The following is a 21,779-nucleotide window of genomic DNA, read 5'->3' as shown; positions in this document are numbered from 1 at the left end:
ACAAAAAGATAACATGAAATCTTTCTCCTTTTTAAACGCAGTCACTGCCTTTTTTTCCCCAAGGACATTATAAAGTATATTTAATGCAGATGTCGGGCAAACTTAGAACGTTGGACTTAACGAGGAAAAAGTTGTAAAATGGCGTGTCCTTCAACAAAAGCTGGACATATTTCGTGATACATCCAGAAATCATAAACAAATGGTGGCGATGTACTACTGCACAATCTGAAAGAGAACCCTGGTGATGAAATTGATGTTCGTGATGATGGTGGTTACAAATAATGACAGACACATTTCTGCCAAAAAAACGAATGGAAACTTTCCAAATGGCTGCATATTAAACTCATCATTCAGATGGTTGGAAGCAGGAAACTGTGAAGAAGGAGCAACATTCCTCCCTCAAACCATGAGTTTCCCTGTTGGTCTGATAACAGCCGTGCTGCAACCCAGCTGACCTCGTTTCGAGGGCTTGTTTCAGCGGGCATCTGCGCTGCTAAAGTGCCCTTGAGCCGGACAATAAACTCCTGCCAGCTCTAGGAAACGCTGGTCTGCAGCTGACCCAGACGAGCGGAAATAAACAGAGTCCGTCTGCAGGGAACTTTTACTGTGGTGAATCCAATCTATAAAATATCCAACGTGGCTGTATGCAATAAAATCCACTGTAGGTCCTCACAGCAGCTGCACTTTCTCATAAGCCAGGTGATGTCTGCAGGCTTCTCACCTACTACTGAGGGGAAAGCATCTGAAAACCCATACTCTCCTCCAGCCCCATGGTGCCCCCCCCCAAAAACAAATCTGGCAACTGTTAGTTGGTAGCTACCTACTTAACTAGAAGCGTCACAAAACCATCTCTGTGTTTTCTCCCGAAGCGCAGAACAAGCCCCGCTCTGTTCCCCTCCCTGTGCCGTCGGCCGACTGGATACAGCCCCCCTCCCCCCCCCTCCCAACGTTCCTGCAGGTCAGGAGCTGTGCATAAGCTGCTGCTCCCTCCTATCACACCCTCGCATCTGCCATCGGGGTTAGAGTCAAAGTCAAAAGTAATGAATGCACTAAAAGCAACGATGATATCGCCTCCCTGTGAGGGAGCATCCACGTAATCATTTTATATTAATCTCGGAAGCCTCTTGCAACTTGATTGTATAGATTCGTGTTTTGGAGCACTGTGCACGCACGCACACAAATCGGACGAGCACATTATTCCCAATGTGTGACGCATGTACGCGCTCGCGCGCAAATTTCACACATTTTGAGGAATGTGCCCCCCGGGCCAGCGTAGCACAGAGGAGTAGGAAGTGGGAACGCCGGGCTGGAAACGATGTGAAAACAATAGAGCGGCTCTGCGACTTGCAGAGTGTGTGAGCGCTCGCATTAAAACGGATTTCAGCAAAGGAAGGTTCTGCCCCTAAACCTTGCGGGAGAGCGGCAGAACCAGGAAGTGTGGAGGGCCGTGCAGTTCATCTGTGTGTGTGTGTGAAAAGAAATACATTTGGAGACCAATCGCTTCCTAACGAGCTGGAATGGGAGTGCAGAGGATTTCTGCTGAGTGAAATTAAAGCTGTGTGTGTGTGCGTGAACGAATGAGACGGGTACGATCATCTGGAGAATGCGCGTCAGACCTTGAGCTGCTGCAGTCTGAGCTTCTCGTCCTCCATGTCTCTCCTGGCTCGGTCCTGCTCCTCCTGCAGCCGACGCTTCTCCTGTAGGGGGGGGGGAATGAATGTAGATAGGTGTAGGCAGAGCACACTTTCATTCAAATAAAGAAAAAGATGGAGGGAACTCAGACGTATTCGAGCTGATGTAAATTAATGACGAGAAACAAAGAAAGCGAAGAGACGGCAGTGAATAAAACATCAGTGGGAAAGAATAAAAACAAGGACACCTGGTCAACCATCTGTCACCAGGACACTGTCACCACAGACATCAGGTATACTCTATATCTCTTGATGTTCGGAGCAGCTGTCCCTATGGCAACCCGGTGTTGTTTTTCGTGGGACCCGGGACACCCCGGCTCACCACACTGCTCACGCCATCAATTATTCAGGAGTCGGAGACGAATCGGAAGTAGACGGGCATGCAGACACGTCCCTCGTAAACATGTCTATTACACTCGTGTATAATCTACAAAACTTAAAACTTGTCCGTTTCAACAGCCTGCTGGATGTTTCCTTCGCATTCCGAGAGCTAAACCGACAACTACGGCTCATTATTTGGCAAGATCGCTGCACAACCTCCTTATTTCATGGTCGGGTGGATTGGGACTCAGACAGACCGTCACGTCCAGTGACGGATGGATATAGATTTTAGGTTTCTTTGTGCGGTGGCGTTTCAAGATTCATGTAATGTATTCTATGGTAGTTTTAGGATATGGCTGTCTAGCTTTGGGTAATGTTTAGTGGTGTATTGCAGGGTACATGCAGTTATACGGCGTATATTCTTTAAAGGGAGCTACAACGTTAAGTTACAGGATGCAGCGGTCGCTTATGCTAACGTAGCTCCTCAGGGATTAAAGCTGTGATTTTTGGTTGGTACCGGAGTGAAGCCTCGTTAGAAGCGGCAACCAAAACGTGAGCCATCATTCACTTAGAAATGATTAATAAGTAATAATAATAATAGTTTTTTTCACTTTTAGGAGGAGCAATATTTTATTCCCCACCTCTCTAAATGCTCTGTGGATGTATTCTTTGATGTAAATTTATTTAATTATTTATGCATTTCTTCAGAATTCAATGCAAGAAATCATGGAATTTGATGATCAATCATAAGCTAACTCCTGCTGAGGTTAATCAGCTACTCCTTTAACATTCAGACTTATTTTTCCCAAAACCATCTGTGTCATCACAATTTCAAAGTAGTTCTGGGAGCCCTCCACTTCATGTCTGCGGGGGCAACTGTGATTAACCCAAACGTGTCTTTTCTTGGTTGAAGCCGCGCTTTAGAGCGCAACACATGCGTCAGTCGCTGGATTCGTCTATACACAGATTAATGCATGTGTGTGTGTGTGTGTGTGTGTGGACTCACAGCAATGGCCTCCAGCCGCTGTTGGTACTTCTCCGTCTCATCCATCCTGGCAGCTGTGAGACAACAAGACAGGGTTGAAGGTCAGAGGTTAAATAAATACAGTAATGTCTGGATGGAGGGAATGAACCCGGGGCTCTACTTCAGATGTATCCTCTGTAATCCTCCTTCTGTTGAGACGTCTAGTCTTTGCGGCCTGTGTGAGGTTTGTGGGTCTTTGCAATTGTAGTTGACTAAAAATATTTCTGCATCAGTCCCCAAACTCTTTGAGTCCCACCGGTGCAAAAATCAGAGGATATAGGCCGTTTCAACGGAACTGCAATGCTAGGCGACAGCTTGGTTCAATGTTGACTTCCTGTCAGCTGATGTCATGTATCCGAACATTTGGAATGTTTACAACTGTGAAATGGAGATGCTTCAGTGACTTTCGCCATTTGTGAACCATGTGATTGGACATTCGTGGTAGTATTTCCCTTTGTGACTAACGACCCACAATCCCCCCCCGCGTTAGGCCTTCAGTTTCTGTCAGGACACGGCCTCTGGCATCTCTAAGAAAACGAGGATAAGCAGTATTTGTTTTCCCCTGCAGCCGACACACTAAAAGGGACAATATTTGAGCTCGTCAAACTCGGAGGCACATGAGAGAGCCCAGGCTCGAGTCATACATAGCAACCAGCTCACTGCAACTCAGTCATTAGAGACTTCCTGCCATCACCAGGCACAACTCTGCTGTTAGTCAACTTCTCGGGAGAGAAACTTATTTTTGTTCTACATGGAGTTCTGCACTGAGCGGGTTTCTTGAAAAAAAAAAAAAAAAGAGAAAAAAATGGAATAAATATGATAAGAATAATTATAGTGGAAATAGCGTTATTGTAAATTGGAGCTTTATCCGCGATGGCAGCAATAATCTCCCAGTCACTGACAATCCCACGTGGCGTGTAAAGAGATCTGTTCTACACCAAAAAACACATTTAGCCATCACAGCAACTGGGATCTGGTATTGGGGGAGATCTGAGCGATGCGGCGCCCTATTACTGTAACAAATACCACACTGTCACAGCCGTTATCGCTAATCGCCATCACAGAGCTTTGAAGCGCAAAATATGTGCTTACTAAGGACACACACACACACACACACACACACACTTCCAGATGCACAACCTGCAAAACCTCATAAACAAGCGAACACCAATGGGAAAATAAAACTTTATATATATATATATATATCTCAAGAGAGAGATTGAGAGACAAGAGGCCTTTCTAACAGAGGTGGAAAGAAACAATCTCATTTTGGCAATGTTTTGATTGACTGTAGGTGCAGCGACAGCTTACAGTATAAGCCTCCGTAGGGAGTGGAGGCTTGTGTCTCATCAGGGCTCCAGGAGAGCGCCTAGAATAGCAGCCAGAGATAAACAAGCAAACACAGAGGCTTTGATGAGGAGGTATTGAGGATCTCCCCGTAGACACTCGCACCGACTCCGATAATTAGACATGATATGGGAGGGTGGAGGAGGGAAGGGCTCACAAAGTCAAAGAGTGAAGAGGCAGAGAAAGTCAGAGAGACAGTTGCAGAGGAGAGTTGAACAGAAGACGAGACGACGGGAAATCTGGCGACGGGTTTGGGGTTCGGATCCACCGAATTGGACGATCGGTGACCCGAATATGAGAGCGCCTTTTGTTCAGGGCAGAGAGCAAACAAGGGATTGGTCAAGAAAATTGAGACATTTTAGATTAAATCTATACTCTGTTTACCTTAAGACCCTGATCATTGTGATCTCAGGTAATCTGCTCCCAGCTAATCGTAATCTTTGGGTTTCATTTAAAGGTTTTATCAGCATGGTCGTACCCACCATTAAGGTCACCGAGGTCCAGACTTTTGCATTTTTTTACGAGCCGTTTTACAATAAAAGTGGTGAAAAAATTGCCTACAAATAACTTTACTTTGGTGCGCCAGTTTTAGTGACTTAGTTGTCTGTCACTGCAAATACTCTGAGCAGCATGTACGGGAATTACTTACAATACAATAAGTGTCTGAATAAGTTAAGTTGTTCTAAATGTTTTTAAGGTTGTTCCTTCACAGCTTATTTTGGACTTCACTCACCGACACATGTTGTGTATGTCTGTGCCGTTACTTACTGTGTGTCAACATAAATCCATAATGCAGCAGCACCTCGCGTGGGTAAATGCGACCGGCAAAAAAAAAAAGATTCGGAAATATGAAACTGATCGGCTGGTCGCGGACGATCAATCAGTTCATCCCTAATGCTTTTCTTTCAATTCAGTTTGTATAAAGAGTTGAATGTTACGATTAGGTATATCCTGTATACACAGTATATATGTTTATTTTCACTTGAAGATTATCCTGGTGGAGGCCGGCAACATTACCATATAAATAGCAATTGATCCCGTGTTTACTTTCCTCACTGAGACGGAATCAAATTAAAAGACTCCCGTCATTCAAAGGGTCAGCTTTGGGAAGGAAACGGACAAGATGAGGAGACAAGTGAAGGAGACAGGATTAGCATTATGTCCCTGTGCTGTTCAACACAAACAAAAAAAAATAAAAAAATCACCTGATCCACTTCAGAGGTAATTACCACAGAGATGTACGGTAAATGTTGTTTGGTAATTCAAGGGGAACATATATGCCCGATTTAATAACAGCTAGCATAATTATAGTGTAATAATACAGCATTGTATACTAATACTATTGTATAACACACATTTTGCTTATGTACCGTTTCTATCTCCCTCTTCCAGGATGGACCGACACGCAAAAGATGTCATGCAGACCAAAATCGCAATAGTAAAAATACAATATGGAAAGTCAGGGTGAGAATATTATAGATACTTAAAACCATTCAGGATTTGCTGTAGATCATGTCGGTTCTTTATTTGGCCGTGTCCACATTATAAAACCAATCAGAAGTGTTATTAATGAATCTTTGCACCATAACTGTGAATTCTCACACAACTCCCACAAACCTCCTTGTGGTACTCAGAAAGCACCGCCGCCCACAGATGTGATGTGCGACTTGTTCCCTGCACACTGTATCCGATACATGTAAGAAACAAACGGCGGCAGTGAAACTCCAACACGGCACACCAACACCTGGTCCACCTTCTACATGCCAACACAGGAGCTGCAATGATTAGTTATTCTTTTTATCAGTCAATGAGCCCTTGTCATTGTAGAAAAAGTTGGTCTCTGTTCTGTTGAAGAGTCCCAGTAATTGTTGCAGCAGAAACAAAAGGTATCGTCTTTTTTTAATGCTTCATCACGTTTGCGTTGCCTGACTGTCCGTCCTGTCCATTCTCTTGCATCTCAGGGAAATTTGGCACAAACGTCCACCTGGACTCAAGGTTGAACCAATTTGATTTTAGAGGTCAAAGGTCACTGTGATCTTGCAGTGTGTGTGTGTGTGTATAGGAAGGTTATTCGGTCTTCCTGCAAACTGTCAGCATGAAACATTCCTCCTGCCCTTGTGCAAAAGAATGTATATTTGTCTTCAGAGTGTGTGTGCGTGTTATGTGTATACATAACAATGTATATTTGCCTAGTGGGGTGCCATGAAGCCTATATGCCAAGTGCCTGCGTAGTGACATTAGCTCTGTGGGAACAGATGGGAGAACAGCGGGGTGTCTGGTATGCAAAAGCATAAGAATCAGTTAGCATCACAGCTCGCTGCTCTTGGATTCCTCCGACACAACTGTCGCTGGCAGTGCACAACCGACTGCATATCTTAGGCCGTGCTACTCTCACAATGCAAGAGGTCTTTAAATCTGAAGACCAGCAAACTATTTTGGTGTTCGGCTAAATCCAAATCAGTGCGTGTAAAGAAAAAAAAAAAGTGTTATTATCAAACTGAGCAAAACAGCACAAATGCCACTTAAAGAAAAGAAGGTGAAAAGACTGTGGGAGAGGCAGTCAGTACAAACGGCGTGAGCTGTAGCTACTTACAACCACCAATGCCTCTGTATGAACATTCATCTAGAACTTAACATCAGTGACGGCATACAAGAGCCACACCAGAGGAAATGCCCGCAAGACGTCGAGGAAAAGCACATGTTTCAGGAATGGAATTCCCATGTGACACTATGGAATCAGGAACCAGCTTATTCAAATGCAATGATAATACAAATGGGTATGGATTGCACATGTTATTAGAAAGGTGAGAGTGCAAGGTTGTTGACTTTGACTTCACAGGGATGGACACGCGGCGCCGTGGAGCATGAAAGCTGTGACCTCTCGGTCACCAGGGCACCTTTCAGTCCCGGCAATCGCTGGACTTGACAAATCTCTGACGTTAGTAATGTAAAATTAATCTGCACATTATGTCTCTGATTGATGAACTGGTTGATTTGTCTATAAAATATCAGAGAACACTGTTTGATTCAGTCCTTAAACCCAAGATATTCAGTTTACCATCAAATACAATGCATTTAATGTTAGAAAGTATTTACAGTCTTTCTGAATTGGCCGATTCTGCAAATGCTGGCCACAGAGTTGCTAAAATAGCTTCAGGTCTCTGGGGATTGGGCGGGGGGGGGGGGGGTCATTAAAAGGCCACCCAGTGACATTTTGTTTTTGTATGATGATGCAATTACTCTGCCGTTAGACCGCCGGCCACCCTGCTTCTGTGCCCTTTGAAGTTTCTGCTCCATTTCTTGGAGACAAGAGGGGACGGAGGTGGGGGATGATTACAGTGAAGACGGAGGGGAGAGAGTGGGAGGCAGAGGTGAAGTTGGAGAGTTACAGTAGATTGTAAGCCCTCACGGTGCTGCGAGCGCATTTGACTACCAACACTAAAAGTTATATTAATTTCTAATACCGGTATTAGTGAGGCCACCCTGGAATCATCTTTGCTTTGAAGTGCGGCTCATCGGCTGGAGGCTCATTTACGGCGCTGCGTCGACGCGTCCCATTATCCTGCTTCTATTCAACATTACTGTCATTTCAACCCTGCTCACACAGCACTCGAGTGTAGGACACAGAACTGCAGAACCGGAAAAGATAGTAGCAGAGAAATTGAAGGTTTTTCTAATGGAAAATGTGACTGGAGCACAGTTCCAGGCCTGTGACACGAGAAAAACAGAGAGAGTATTCCAGGGCCACTGTAAATTCAGAATATCCTTCCTCCCGTGTGTTTGGGAACAGGAAGAGCACAAACATCGCCGTCCTCCAGACGATTAGTGACGGAACACGCAATCGCGAAGACCCTGATCTCTGGACCCGCGCATCCTCCGCTGTCGTCACTGTCCGGCCGCTCAGGAAGAGCCTGCCTCAAAACACACAGCCGCTGTGAAACAAACTCCTAGATGGAGCTCCAACCGCGGACCGGGGCAGTCAAAGAGGCCGTAACTCTCGAGCTCGAGGGATGGATGGAGCGGATTGTTGAAAAGTGCTTTTTCATCAGGTATCGATTTCCCGCTGCTTTACAGACTGCTGCAGAAATTGCATTATTGGAGATGGAATGCTGGTCTAGAAAGAAATTAATCCGACTCAAGGTGGGAGGGTGTGCGTGTAGGTGTGTGTGTGGGTGGAATTTGTGGAGCTTGGATGGTGCTGCCGCAACAGCACGCAGCCAAGTTTCCTTTGAGTGACAGTCCAGGTCGGGGGAATGAAAACACTGCATTCCACTGCTGTGGTGTGTGTGTGTGTGTGACAGTAATAGATGAAAGGTTAATATGTGTGCGCCTCCTTCGTCACGGAGCGAACAGTGTAGTAGACTTTGGAGCGTGTTGGGGATCATCAAAGTCAACAACGTGCATCACAGACTTCCTCGGCTGCACTTCACAGGCGTGAGAGTCCTTGTTCAGTCTCGACTCGGAAGTAACGCGGAGGCTCACACGATGCATGCGCATCAAAGCGCCAAAAGGGTGTCGTTAACCCTCACGAACCACGCACTTGTCGGGGCAGCAGCCGTGCAGATGCGTACAGTAAGCCCGCACATACTTATCACAACGGGACACATGCGCTCGAGCATATCAAAAGGCGTCGCTGCGAGGGGATATCAAAAGAGATCTTTCAGGTCGCGGTGTTCTGCGGTTAGACTAAAGCAAATTTAATGCGCTGACGATTTGACTAAATCGTGTCGAGAGAGGAGACTATGATGAAACAATAGCATCTCAAAGGAGAGAATCCCTTTGCTCTCATCTTGCCTTATACAGCCATGAAAAGGATTTGGGGAGGGCGGGGGTGGATCAGTGTGGTTCTGCCTACAGTTTCCTAGTGTGTAAAAGAACACTTAGACACACAGCACAGTCTACCTGTCAAGGTTACAGGGGCTCTTTGGTTACTTTCACACCTGTAGTTTGGTCCATCTAGTTCAATTAGTTCTGGTCTATCGTGTGTTCATGCTGACTGACTAACAAACAAAACCAGGAAGTGTCAAAATCATGTTGTATGGACTGACTCACTTTAGACTGAAAACACACGCAGCATGAAAACAATGCAAGGAGCCGCCTGGTACCAGTGAGACATGAAACACAACACATGAAGTCCGGTTTGAGTAGGAGATCATTGAGTTTGGACGCCACAACACTGCCCAGCAGTTTCCAGTACTTCGGGACGGGATTTTACAACTCTGAAAAATGATCACGGCGGCAATTATTTTAGCTTTTGTTGCGACGATAATCAGGTGAACTGGGGGAAATACCCTATTCACGTTGCCTACCATCACACGGGCAAAAGACGGGCAAACTCCAAAAGCTTGTTTGAACCGAACCGAGACAAAAGCTGTGTTTGCACTGCGTGGTATGGCTCTGCTCGACTCAACAGGTGCTTTTCTCTTTCCGTTTTCTACTGCACATAGTACCTAACCTGAACCGCCAGATGGTTTGTTACCAAGAACCATCTGAAAAGCAGACATTGGAAACTGTTTGGAAAAGGGCAGGCACTTTCAAAAAAGTACTTGGCGGGTGATTGGATGAACCATCTGTCAATTTAAAAGATCTGTGTGTAACAGCGGATGCTGTTTTAAAAAAATCTGGGTCCAGTAAACAAAAACGTTGCAGTCGCCATTGCCGGTAGCTTGGCCATTTATAAATGGCGGGATTGCACAGGATGTCCCGCATCGCCCTAGTGACGATACTCTCTGACCAATCAGCGGTCTGCAGGGTTTTTACTCCAAAAAGTAGCAGGTACTATCCACAACTTTTGCTACAGTTCTATTTAACAAGTTGACCCTGACTGCTGAGTGGACTGAAACGCGGCTGAAGATTTAATACGGTTACCTTTACCTAGTTTGTCTGACTGAGCCCACTGACATATTCTATGCAGTCAGCCATTATCTCATCAGCCAAACACACAGATGGTTGACATCAAGCTAAATATTGTTCATGGCTGCATAGACCGTACTTGCTTGATATTGCCCTCTGCGTGGTTCCCAATATGGGCAAGCTTCATCACTAGCCATGTCAAAATCACCATCTGTCGCACACATTTAAAAATATCAAATCTGGAAGGATTCGGGGTGAGAAAATCAGTTGTGCAGCCATTAAGCTGAGCAGCGGATCAAAAGTGACAGCATGGCGAAGCCTTTGTTAAAAAAAACTTGTCATCCACCCATCAAATCGGCAGAGGGGCTGCAGAGATTAACACGGTCATCCGGATCATACATATGCATGGTGAGGCGAAGGCATACAACCTGCTACGCAGCGTGGATGAGTCACGCTGGCTCACTGAGTGTCATTAACATGCAGGATTATCCATTTAATCCGACTGTGAAGACGACACATTGTTGCATTGGTCTAAGTGTATGCATTCCCTAGAATGGCGCCGTTTTGGACGCGTCAGTCAGTTAAATTACAACAGCTTTGTGATCAGCCAAGTTGGGGGAATCTTAAAGAGTAAATAAGAGATTATCAGACTGGATATACAGATACGCAACATGTTACTACAGATTATGATTTAGGTTTTTCTAAATAAATTACGTTTCCGTTTCAAACACAATTTTAGTCCATTTATTTTCCTCAAGCCAATCAAACATCCGACATTAGGACTTCGTCATGCATATAAAGAGAATTTTAAAACAGCTGCTAAACTGTAGTATTTTCCTTATTAATTATTCACGCTGCAGGATCACACATCAAAGTATCGCCACACATATCAAAAGGGTAACCACAGCAACAAGAGGTTTACACACACGCACACACACACACACAGTGTTTTATTGGAAAACAACATATGCCAACAAGAATCTTCTCAAGAATTCTGTGTGAAAGTCAAAAACATAATTTAGTGTAGTTTTTGTTAAATCGCATTTGGGTTAGACTTTATTGTACATGTGCTCACTTAAAGTCACATTCACATTAAGTATGTGTACATTATCCAAATTGAGAGTCTCAGGATAGAGGGTATCATGTGTGGGTATCAATGCCTGGGATTATCGTATATTAATATTTTGCATTACAAATTTAATTATAAACATGATTTGCTTGAGGTTCCATTTATTTTTTCATCTTCAACATATTCACGTTATAACATATAACAGCTAGATCTGGAGGAAGGCCCTTTTTTTTTGCAGTGAACATACCAACATGACAGTTTTGGTGACGTGTTCATTGCAGTACATGGACACATGTACTGTATATAGCACTCAGTAAAGACTTCAAAGCAGAAGAAAATGAGTTATCAAGTGTCGGCGTTACGCTGCAAGACAGACGGAATCAGTGGTTTCAATGTTTTGGCATTCATGAAGTCTTCCATCTACGGCTTTATCTCCTCAAACGCCGTGCACAGACAGTTGACGTGCCCATTAATGTTCACGATAAGAGGGGAAGCACCGGTTTTTAACATATTTGGGTTTGATAAACTGTGCCAGTGTGATGCATGACCTATGTTGTATATACTGTATAATATCTCAAGCAGCGTACATGTTAAATACACATTACATTGTTTAAATTAAGTCAAGTCTCAGCGTGATGGCAAGGGGGAGAGAAAAAGATAAACAGAAAAGGAAGTAAAAGGTCAACACTTCTTCCATTGAGGCTCTGTTCAAGCAAAACCTGGTACAAGAACCTGGACTGGCACAGACCGAGTCCTCGTCATGACCCGCCTCACGGCCGACAAGCCATGAAGAGCAGGGAGACACTGTAGGGGGAGGATGGGAGACACGAAGAGACAGATACGACACAGAAAATCCTGCGAGGAACCAGAAACGAATGAGAGAGCGTGAACTCGGGGAAGCGGTGCGAAGAGAGCGGATCAAAGTTGGAGACACCTGTTCTGACGAGTCCTGACGACACACCGGAGGCTGTAAACATTCAGCTGCTTCTCCACCAAGACCTCATCAAGTTCAAGAGACACCTTACAGTACGCGACAGCTTCCATTTTGTCAGCGCCTCGCATGCCGATACATGCACAGAGGTTTCACAAGACCCGCTGTGTGACGGCGGCTTTAACCGCAGCAGTGATCCTGCAGATAGCAGCAAACTCGTCAAGACAAGATAAGATGAAAAGATAAGTAGCCTCATCAAGTATTCAAACAGAATGGTTGATAATGTATTAGTTTCTTTCTGCACTGTACTGTACTTTGGTTCTGATTTATGCTCTTAGATGCTTGTTTAAAAAGGAGATGCACTTATGACTTCTGGTGACTAGTAGTTCTCTTGAATACCTATGTTGAATACACTTATTGTAAGTCGCTTTGGATAAAAGCGTCTGCTAAATGACTGTAATGTAATGTATTAACATTAGCTGGGTTATATATACTGTGATATGAGGCTAGATATCGTCTTAGATTTTGTGTATCGTAACATGTCTTAAGTGTTGTCTTTTCCTGGTTTTAAAGGCTGCATTACAGTAAAGTAATTTTCTGAACTTACCAGACTGTTGAAGCTGTTTTTTTTTATTATTTGCCATTAACCCACTTGGTCAATATATCCACATTACTGATGATAACTTATCAAAAATCTCTTTGTTTAAATATTTTGTGAATGCACCAATGGCCAACCCTGCAATATCATTGCCATGTCAACGTATTTTACTTTCTCCATCTCACCCGGCACTACAATTATTAGATATTTATCAAGTAAAAATGCAACATATTCTTTTCCAGCTTCTCCAACGTGTGGATTCGTTGCTTTTCTCTATTTATTATCACTGTAAGATGAACAAAGACAACTGGATATCTTTCAGAGTTGGACTCTAACAAAAAGAAAGCAACTTGATGATTTCACCATTGGCGCCGGGAAATTTTGAATCCGATTTTTCACTATTTTCTGACATTTGAAATGCTACACAATTAAGCATAACAGCTGAGCACAGTCTTTGGAGGCACAGTCCACCTGAAAAACCAACGGAAATAAAAGGCAAAGCGACCTTTCTTTAAACCCAGAGCGGCTCTGCCTCCTCAGTCAGTGTGGGTCTTCATTGAAACTGCCCGCTGCAGGTCGTTCGTTTGTGCTGCTCTGTGATCTAATCACTCACCCCGCTGTGCACTAGAAAGGCGTTCAACTGTGCCAACGGTAAGCAGGATTTGACGGGTGGCTATCCCATGGCGCCGTACATTACAACAAACAGAAGGGTGTGAATTGGATCCGGCTCGACGAACAGCGAAATTTTGAAAAAAATGTAAAAGCACAACAATGAAGGAGCAGCTATAAACTACAGGGAAACAAAGTCATTGTGATACCTTTGAATGTTTTTGACAGAACTATTTTAGGATTGCCCACTAATGACTTTTCTGATTCCCCATGTGCACACATGCAGTTTGTAAGCTTTCTCTTTTAACTTTCAGAATGTGTGTGCAAGACATGTATTGGCTTGCTTCATTGATTTGGCTGTGTGTATGTGTGTGCAGGATTAGTGTGCGTGTGTGTGTGTCAAACAGGTTTGGAGAGGAATGTAGGACTGGTGTAATCCGGTCTCGGTTCATTTTCGCCATTGTCATGGAGTCAAAAGCCTGAAGGCCTGTGTGCCTCGGGGCCTCGTGGATCAGTCATTACACACACACACACACACACATTATCTCGCGAAAACACAGCGCAGCCCAAATCAGAATCAAGCTGCATCAGGACAACACAGTCGAGCACTGCAAATACGGTCCATCTGTAGGTCATCACCTACCAGCCGATAAGCCGCAGACCTTTTGTCAATCTCTAATGCAAGGGTGTTGGGCATTCACCTTGTAAATGTTTAGTCGGGCGACGTAATGTTTAACTTTCCCTCCTTCCTTGTCATCGCTGCAGACAAACAAACTGAATTCCAGCCCATCAATTAAAGAAATTATAGAGACGATCCGCTCGTCTTTCAACCCTGCGGCTGACTGAGCTTATGGTTGTGAAGGCGATGAAGGGTGAACTCTCCCATCAAAATGATCTTGAAGCACTTTTTATGGAGTATTGATTTAAGAATGCCATTCTCATAGCAGCCTAATGTAAACAGGATCAGACCAAATCTCAGCTGTGCAATGATTTGATTTCACCTCTGCGTTTGGCTCAGTGTCTGATATCTCCTCCTTAGGTTGCAGACTATTGTTACCATATAGATGAGAATGTGAAACCTCCAAACTGTTTCATATTTAATTCAAAGATCAAAGATGTAGAAAAAACTAAAAAAAAATCACAACTAAGGCCCTCCCTGTTTGATATCTCTCTTGAAACTCAGTTAACTGGTATCTCTCTGTCAATTTAATTTCAACAGATCTCTTTATATTCAGAGTTTTCATTAAGATACTCAGTGCGTGATTGGATTCACTGTGTACCTAATCACTCTCAGGTTCCCCCTCTTCCTCTGTTCTCTCCTGTCTTCATTATTTCTCTCATCTGCCCTCCTCCTCTTCTCCCAATCTTTCTGTTACTTTCAAAGGTTGTGCCTTTGTTATTTTTTAACAGCTCTTTCTGTAACTTTATGATTATCTATTGATTTCAAATCTTAATGAAGGAGTTCTTCAATCCGACACTCACCAACAGAACCGACTGCAGGATCAAGAACGGTTCTTAAAAACAACGTCTGACAGTAAAGTTATTTACAAACTACACAGCAAAACTTGTTCAGGACACATTCCTCTCTTGTAATATATAAAAAGAAAAGCATGGACCCCTTAGATAGATAGACCAGTAACCTTGTTAGATGAACTGAAATTCTTTAACCAATATTAATTTTTCACCCATGTCTGGGTCCAAAGCCATTTGTACCAGGGTTAAAAGGTCTCGGAGGGTTCCCAGGACCCAACACTGTGGGGTTTCAATAACAACTCGGTCAACAGCACTCCACACCACCACCATGGCTGAACTAGGGTATTCTTCAGGTTTCGTCAACAAAGGGTCATAAACACTTCTAGGAAACTCAAGATATGCTCTCTTGACCTGGGAAGGCAAATAAGGTGAGTTGTCCAAACTGGCCGGAGAGTCACGACAGATACACAGTGATAGCTCACTGCTGGACTCATTTTCTAGACTGCAAACAAAGCACACCTCAAGTCTCTTAACTCAAAAGTGGATATTTATATATTTAATCAATAAGTCAAGGACAGTATAAAACCTATTGCTTATGGCAACAACATGCTGTCCCTTAATAGTACAAAAGAGTGATCGTAACAATCTAAAAAAGGCCACATCTTAATATGGACTACTGTTCCTCCCTGGGTATTGCCTTTAATGTGTGATTGACAAATTCATTCAACAGATCATCAGTCTTGAGCGAAAAGCAACTTGTTGTGTTAAGCAGCGGAACAGGAGTTGGAATATTTTTGTTCAAATGAAAGGCAGACAAAAAATAAAATAAAAGATATGCCTGTAAGTGTGAAAAGAGACGGTTGAGAAATTCCTCTGATGATGGAAAAGGGATGTTAACGCTGCACATGCGGCGTGGAGTTCCAACAGGACTCCCAAAAACAAAACCACAGCTACCAAAACCACAAAAAAAAAAAATCGGCTTGGCAAATCCCCGTGTGTGGGATGCGGATCCGTCTTTGGCATTTTGAGCAATTCAGCAACAGATGAGCTTCTTCCAAATTAGTTGGGGATTGGCAGTGATGAGCGTTTTTTGCAATTCAACTGACTAGACGACACCACCACACATTAGCTGCAGCTTTGGAAGAACGTTTATCGTTAGACAGCTTGCTGGCATCGCTACATTGTGACAACACATCCTCTCTCCTGCCACAAAGATTTACACACACTCCATGCTAAATGTGGGCCTAATTCTGCCGTCAATTAATGTGTTCAATCAATTCAGTGCACATAGCCTAAAGCATATCCCGTAACTAATAAGCACTCGTGCTTTCTCGGCATTTAAAAACAGATACCCACAGTTCAGTAAACAAGCATCGTTCAGGTATTTGTTGGCGACTGTGTCACCTCTGAGCTGAGCTCCATGGCCAACCAGTCATTGTAACCTAGGAACCGCAGCCATGTGTATTTGTTGTGTGGCGTCTTGGGGTTGCATAATTACCCCAGTCAAGGAGGTCACGTTTACAGTTTGGTTTGTTCGTCAGCAGGATTACGTAAAATAAATACTTGCCCGATTTTCATGAAAGCTGGTGGAAGGATGTAGCCCGGACCGAAGAAGACCCCATTACATGTTGGAGCAGATCAGAACCACAGGGCAGATACCATGGACTGTGTAGAACGAGCAGACGTAGGCGCCGTGACGTCACCCATTGGTTTGCGGACTACCGTTTTGAAGCCTCGAGTTCGGCATTTTTGCCGTCGCCATCTTGACTTTTTGCAACCAGAAGTTACACCAAAGGGTGGAGCTAAGTATAACCGAGCCTTCAATACAACACTTTTAGGCATCAAAAAAGGATACAAAGAACTTTCGAGGACAACATGCACAACTCCCAGACCAAACAATGCTGTGGTAGCGACCTGTAGCCCCGTCCTAAAGCATACCCTGCTTTATGGCCTATTCAACTCTAAATGGGACCATCATTTACGAAATGAACATCATGCTGTATTGAAGAAGACTTGAAAGTAGCGATTGAGACCATAAACTCATGTTTACTGAGGTTATAAATCATGTTAAAAGTAGGGTCTTCTATACAATCAGACTTCTTTTTGCAACCAGAGGAGTCGCCCCCTGATGGCCGTTAGAAAGAATAGGCTAGAATTGGCTTTATTTTACCATTGCTAGATCGGGCATGGCCTTGGAGGTCTTCGCTCTGCGAGTACCCTTCTAGGTTTACAGTATGTTGTCTCCTTAGTTTCATTTGCACATAAGTAGGAACATCTTACTTGTACAAGCAAACTTAAATATATGCTTCCAACATGACTTGTACTGCATTTTACTGAAAGATGTTTCTATTATTTTGCCAACATTATTCATACCAATGCGGGTAGGCTAAATAAAAACAACACTTCTCCATGTGATGGAATATGTTTTAACAAACTACAGTTTCAAGAAAAACTGAACATCATAACCTTAATTTTGGTAGGATTTATTGCAGGGCTCTTTGCATTAGACTGCCAACTGATTGTCTATATTCACAGTATCTGTAATATGGTGGCTTTTCTTCAAGTGTCCTACAGTTTTTAAAACGTTTTCAATACATATTCACAAGCCACTGAAGTGCAGGGAAAAGCTTCCTAAATGGAGAGAGTAGACTTTCATGAGAAAGGTAAATTGCTGGCAAGCGATGAAGCTAAACTATTATGCTGTCAGAAAGCTCAGGCTTATCTTGAAGTTATCTCCTCTAAAGCCACAACGCATAACTTAACCGTCTAATCCTTGTGTGCTTGATTAACACATTGATGCCGGTGTCAAAAGAAGGGCAAGTGTACAACAGGCATAAAGTAAACTGGAGATGGCAAACGTTTTTTTCTATGCTCCTCCTTCTCTCACCAACTGTCAGCCGGGATTTCTGAGGCGTCAAGCCAACAGACTATTGCAAATGAAAGGAATGCCACACACAGACGCACAAGCAGAATGATTTAAAGAAGGCCGTCTGAAAACCGCCTCCCGTTGCCTAAACAACACACAAAGACACAAAGGACAAGAGGACACAAAAGGAAGAGTCGGTGGCTGTAGTTCAAACTTGAATGTTGGGGCGTGGCTGGTATCGCAGGTATGTTCAGACTGACATGGATGGTGACATCATGCAGTAAGATGCTGTAGGTCAGATGAGCTCACTGGAGAGTAATTCTGCGCCTGTCTCAATTTCAGTATTTGTCGTAAACCCAGCACACATTTACTCGTCATTGTGAGTACTACGCAGTCAAATAAAGAAGCTTTGCAAAGTCTGTGTAAATAATAACCCTGGTGACGTCATCAATATGCAAACCGTACCCAAGTATGCAACCGTACCCGGGTGCGAGTCTGGGTCCCTGATGTAAAAGCCATGTCTATTTTTTCTTTGCATTTTGTGCCACAGTTGTTTCCCTGAGAACTACAATTCATCACCATTGTTCCATCTCGATAAAAAAATATATATATATATATATATAATAAAAAAAACGTTCTGTGTGGCCAGTGTTTTCCTGATCCTTGTTTCCAGGTGAACGATATTTGTTCAGACTAATCTTCTGTACAGCCATTATAAAAACAACAGCCTGAGGCACAGTCTCAGCCAGTATGAGCTCTGGCAACACAACATAAAAGAGAGGGAGTGTATGGTAGAAGTGTGAATATTGTTATTTTCTTTAATGTCCATGGGGTATCATTAATCATCAGGCTATGCTTCCCAGTCCATGTTAACAGCTTGGTTGAAACATGAAAATGTACCAGCAGTCAGTGGAGTTTGTTTCTGATGACAATGCTACACTAAGAGGGAAAGACATGTGAAAATCCAATATAACTTCATCTGTGGGTGGACAGACAGACATGAGATATACTGGGGGCAATGTGGCAGAGAGGAATTTCCCTCCTGCTGAAAATCCATCTATCACCCAGGTTGCCAAGCAAAGAAACGGTGGATTTCATCTCTCCCAGCGACGCTTTTGTCTCCTGATTTTTAATCTCCCTCCACCTTGTTAAAGCCCAACTCTCTCCAACACGATTTGAAAAGATAAAACTCTCTGCTGATTGGTGGTGCTGACGACCACACAGTTTCTCCTGACCTTTTATCCGTCTTTTAACAGCTACCCCTCCCACTCTGCCCGTCTCACTTACTCTTTCTACATTTGAGGAGATTTCTGCCGATTCATAACAAAACCAAAGTGCCTTGCAAGTGACTCGGGCTCCGTGTTATATTTTGTATGCATCAAGGGAGAAAACATTTCAGCTGAACAAACAGGCCAGCAGATCAGATGGTTAAATCACCTTGAATTTGGCTTTATGCCCAAAGCTGCAGAGGTTTTAGTTACACATGGAATATCTTGTGTGACGGTTGCACAAGAGAGATGACCTCAAAAAGTTTGGGTTACACTGCACTCAAGAGAGCATTGTCATTATAGTCCGACCGATGGAGAATTTTTGAGGCCAATACAAATATTGAAAGAAAAATTGGCTTAATATTGGCCGATATTAATTTTCTTCACGCAACCTCTGACTTGAATAAAAACATTTTGATAAGATGCCCTTCAATTTAAACAATTGCAACCAAGAAATGTACTGGGCAACACATTTTACAGTTAAAAAAATTAACTTCTCTGGTAAACAAAACAAATCTTTCTTCTTTTCATTTATCGGCTGATAAATGTGCCAATAGCTTTCTATATAAGGGATATTAACTTTGAACTTTACTTGCAATACACCGACGGAAACATAGCTGACACCCTCTCAGTGAAATGGGGATTCAGTGGTCTGTTTTGCGCATACACTGCAGTTAATAGTAACTGATGGATTTAACCCGTTTGTAAATCGGTTATCAGGTTGTTGTTAGGCACTTCAACCACAGCACTTCTGCATGTAAGGCCCTTATCTAGTCGGTTAAAGGTTAATGAATGGTTAACAAGGGTCGGCTATCCGTCAGAAAAAGAAGAAAAAAAATCAAAGTCAGCATCCCTAGTGTGCACGTGTGAGTGAGTGTGCCCCTCCGTGTCTGTCCATGGTTAATCTCGCATTTTGCTGCAGCAAACTGCATTATATTTTGGGTGGCCACTTGGGTGACTCACACTTTCTAAAAAACACCTTTTAATTTCTGATATTGACTGCCTGCTGACTCCTCACTCACTCACCGGGGCCGCAGTCGGGGAAAACAGTTGGCTCACTTCTTGCGTTTTGGGCGGTGTGTTTGGTTTACCGCTAACAGCTAACGAAACAGAAGTTAACGTCGGTTGACACCAGCTGAAGTTCATTTAATAATTATCCCAGGGCAGTCATTGTCCTATTTGTTGTGTCATAAAACAGCAGCGATCTGCTTGACATTTATATTTCCATGCATCCTGTGCAGTGATCCTTTATGTGCAACTTCCCTTTGAAACCTCGGGCGTAAGCATCCTCGTTAACCAAACCCTCAAGAAAGGAACTGTTTCCCATGAGTCAAATTAAGCCGGAGGTGGGCAACACCCGCTGGATATGACCCCAAGGCCCTCTGTTCTTAAGCCCGACAGAAGAAGAGCCGTGTCAGGAGCTCCTGCTGGGATCTCTGCTTGTGAATCAGTATGCGCCGAGCTGCGTCTGTTTGCAGGCTTGCAAAGCAGAAACGGGCTTAGCACAGGCCTAGTATAGCTGTGGTTAAAAGTGATGAAACAGCACTGTGTTTTGCCCCCGAAAATGGGTGAGTCATGCATATCAAAGTCAGACAAAACAAACGTGCGGTTAATCAGGATTCGAGATCTTGATTGCAGTTGCAACAGCAGCTAGGAAAGTGTGAAAAGATAGCCCCAGTATCTTAACCACTGCATCATAAAACTGTTGTAACAGCTCTGCAGACTTGAGGCTTTTGGACTTAATTACTCATTAAACTGACAGAAAAAAAATCTTGCAGAAAATAGCTACAACTAGTCTTATACTTTATGCCGAAAGAAATGTGAAACATATATTTGCTACAGTAGGCACGTCAAGGCATATATTTAAAGATAAAACAACTACAATAACTATGATAAGGTGGCCATTGTAAATTCAGCACACAGTGAAAGTATTTTATGTATGCAAGTGCAAAATGTGCTTAATTACTACAGTTGGGTCTGGATATCAGACGCCGAAGAGTGAGAAAACACCACTTGTGACAGCCACGTTATATTCCAAAAGGGTATTGGATAATATGCGTCTCTTTGGTTTGCAACGCTTAACAGAGGTCAGACGAGTCAACAGCTGCTGGGTCTGTGCAGCTCCTGGCTGGGCTCACTTCCACCTCTTGGCCCGGTTTCAATAGGTGTCAACCGACCACCACGTACACCAAACGGGTTCATGCAGAAAAAATGTTACGTTAAGATACAGCTTACCTGTTCAAACGTGTCCACTTGATACGTCAAGTCCAACGACCCGGAGGAGGAAAAACGAAACCGAGTGGAGCTGTTGGACACGCGACAAACAAGCGAAGGAAATAAAAGAGAGAGAAACCGTCCTTCCAGCGTAATTATTTAGCACCAAAGCTAAAATAGCTCAAACTTCCCCGTGTAGCTGAACACCTGAGTTAGCCTCTATGCGCTGAGCTGGCCCCAAAAAAATGCGACGCTCGTGAACACGAACACCGGGACGACGGGGTCCGTGTGACGTTTATCAAACTTTTTCTTCAGGTCCGTAAAGTTTAGTTTTAGGAGAGAAGGTGGTGGCGTTGATAACGAAAAGTAAATGAAACACGAGGTGAAACCGTCCCCCGGCGAGCCGCTCTCCACACCGCCTCCCTCCGTGTCTGAACCCGTCTGTGAGGAGGAACAGAGTCGGTCTGTCCGGTGGTTACCTGACTCCAGCTATTACCGTGAGGCCAGCCCTCCAG

The 21,779-nt window shown here is 43.7% G+C and overlaps 1 protein-coding gene across 1 annotated transcript in view; it reads right to left on the bottom strand.

Moving 5' to 3' along the window:
- palm3 (paralemmin 3) overlaps nucleotides 1–21,477 on the bottom strand; it is a 29,496-nt gene extending 8,019 nt beyond the window's left edge. The window contains exons 1-3 of the mRNA XM_076090734.1: nucleotides 21,286–21,477; nucleotides 3,019–3,071; nucleotides 1,617–1,697 (exon numbers count right to left, since the gene is read on the bottom strand). Coding sequence (XP_075946849.1) covers nucleotides 1,617–1,697; nucleotides 3,019–3,063 — 126 coding nt within the window. The 5' untranslated portion in view covers nucleotides 3,064–3,071; nucleotides 21,286–21,477. The remainder of the gene's footprint in view (nucleotides 1–1,616; nucleotides 1,698–3,018; nucleotides 3,072–21,285) is intronic.
- Between the last annotated feature and the right edge of the window lie 302 nt (nucleotides 21,478–21,779).

This window comes from Anarhichas minor, unplaced genomic scaffold, assembly GCF_050575085.1.
Source record: "Anarhichas minor isolate MPS153535 unplaced genomic scaffold, ASM5057508v1 ptg000012l, whole genome shotgun sequence".
NCBI classification, from domain to species: Eukaryota; Metazoa; Chordata; class Actinopteri; order Perciformes; family Anarhichadidae; genus Anarhichas; species Anarhichas minor.
The sequence above is the reverse complement of the archived record's forward strand: the minus strand, read 5'-3'. Positions and strand labels throughout refer to the sequence as shown.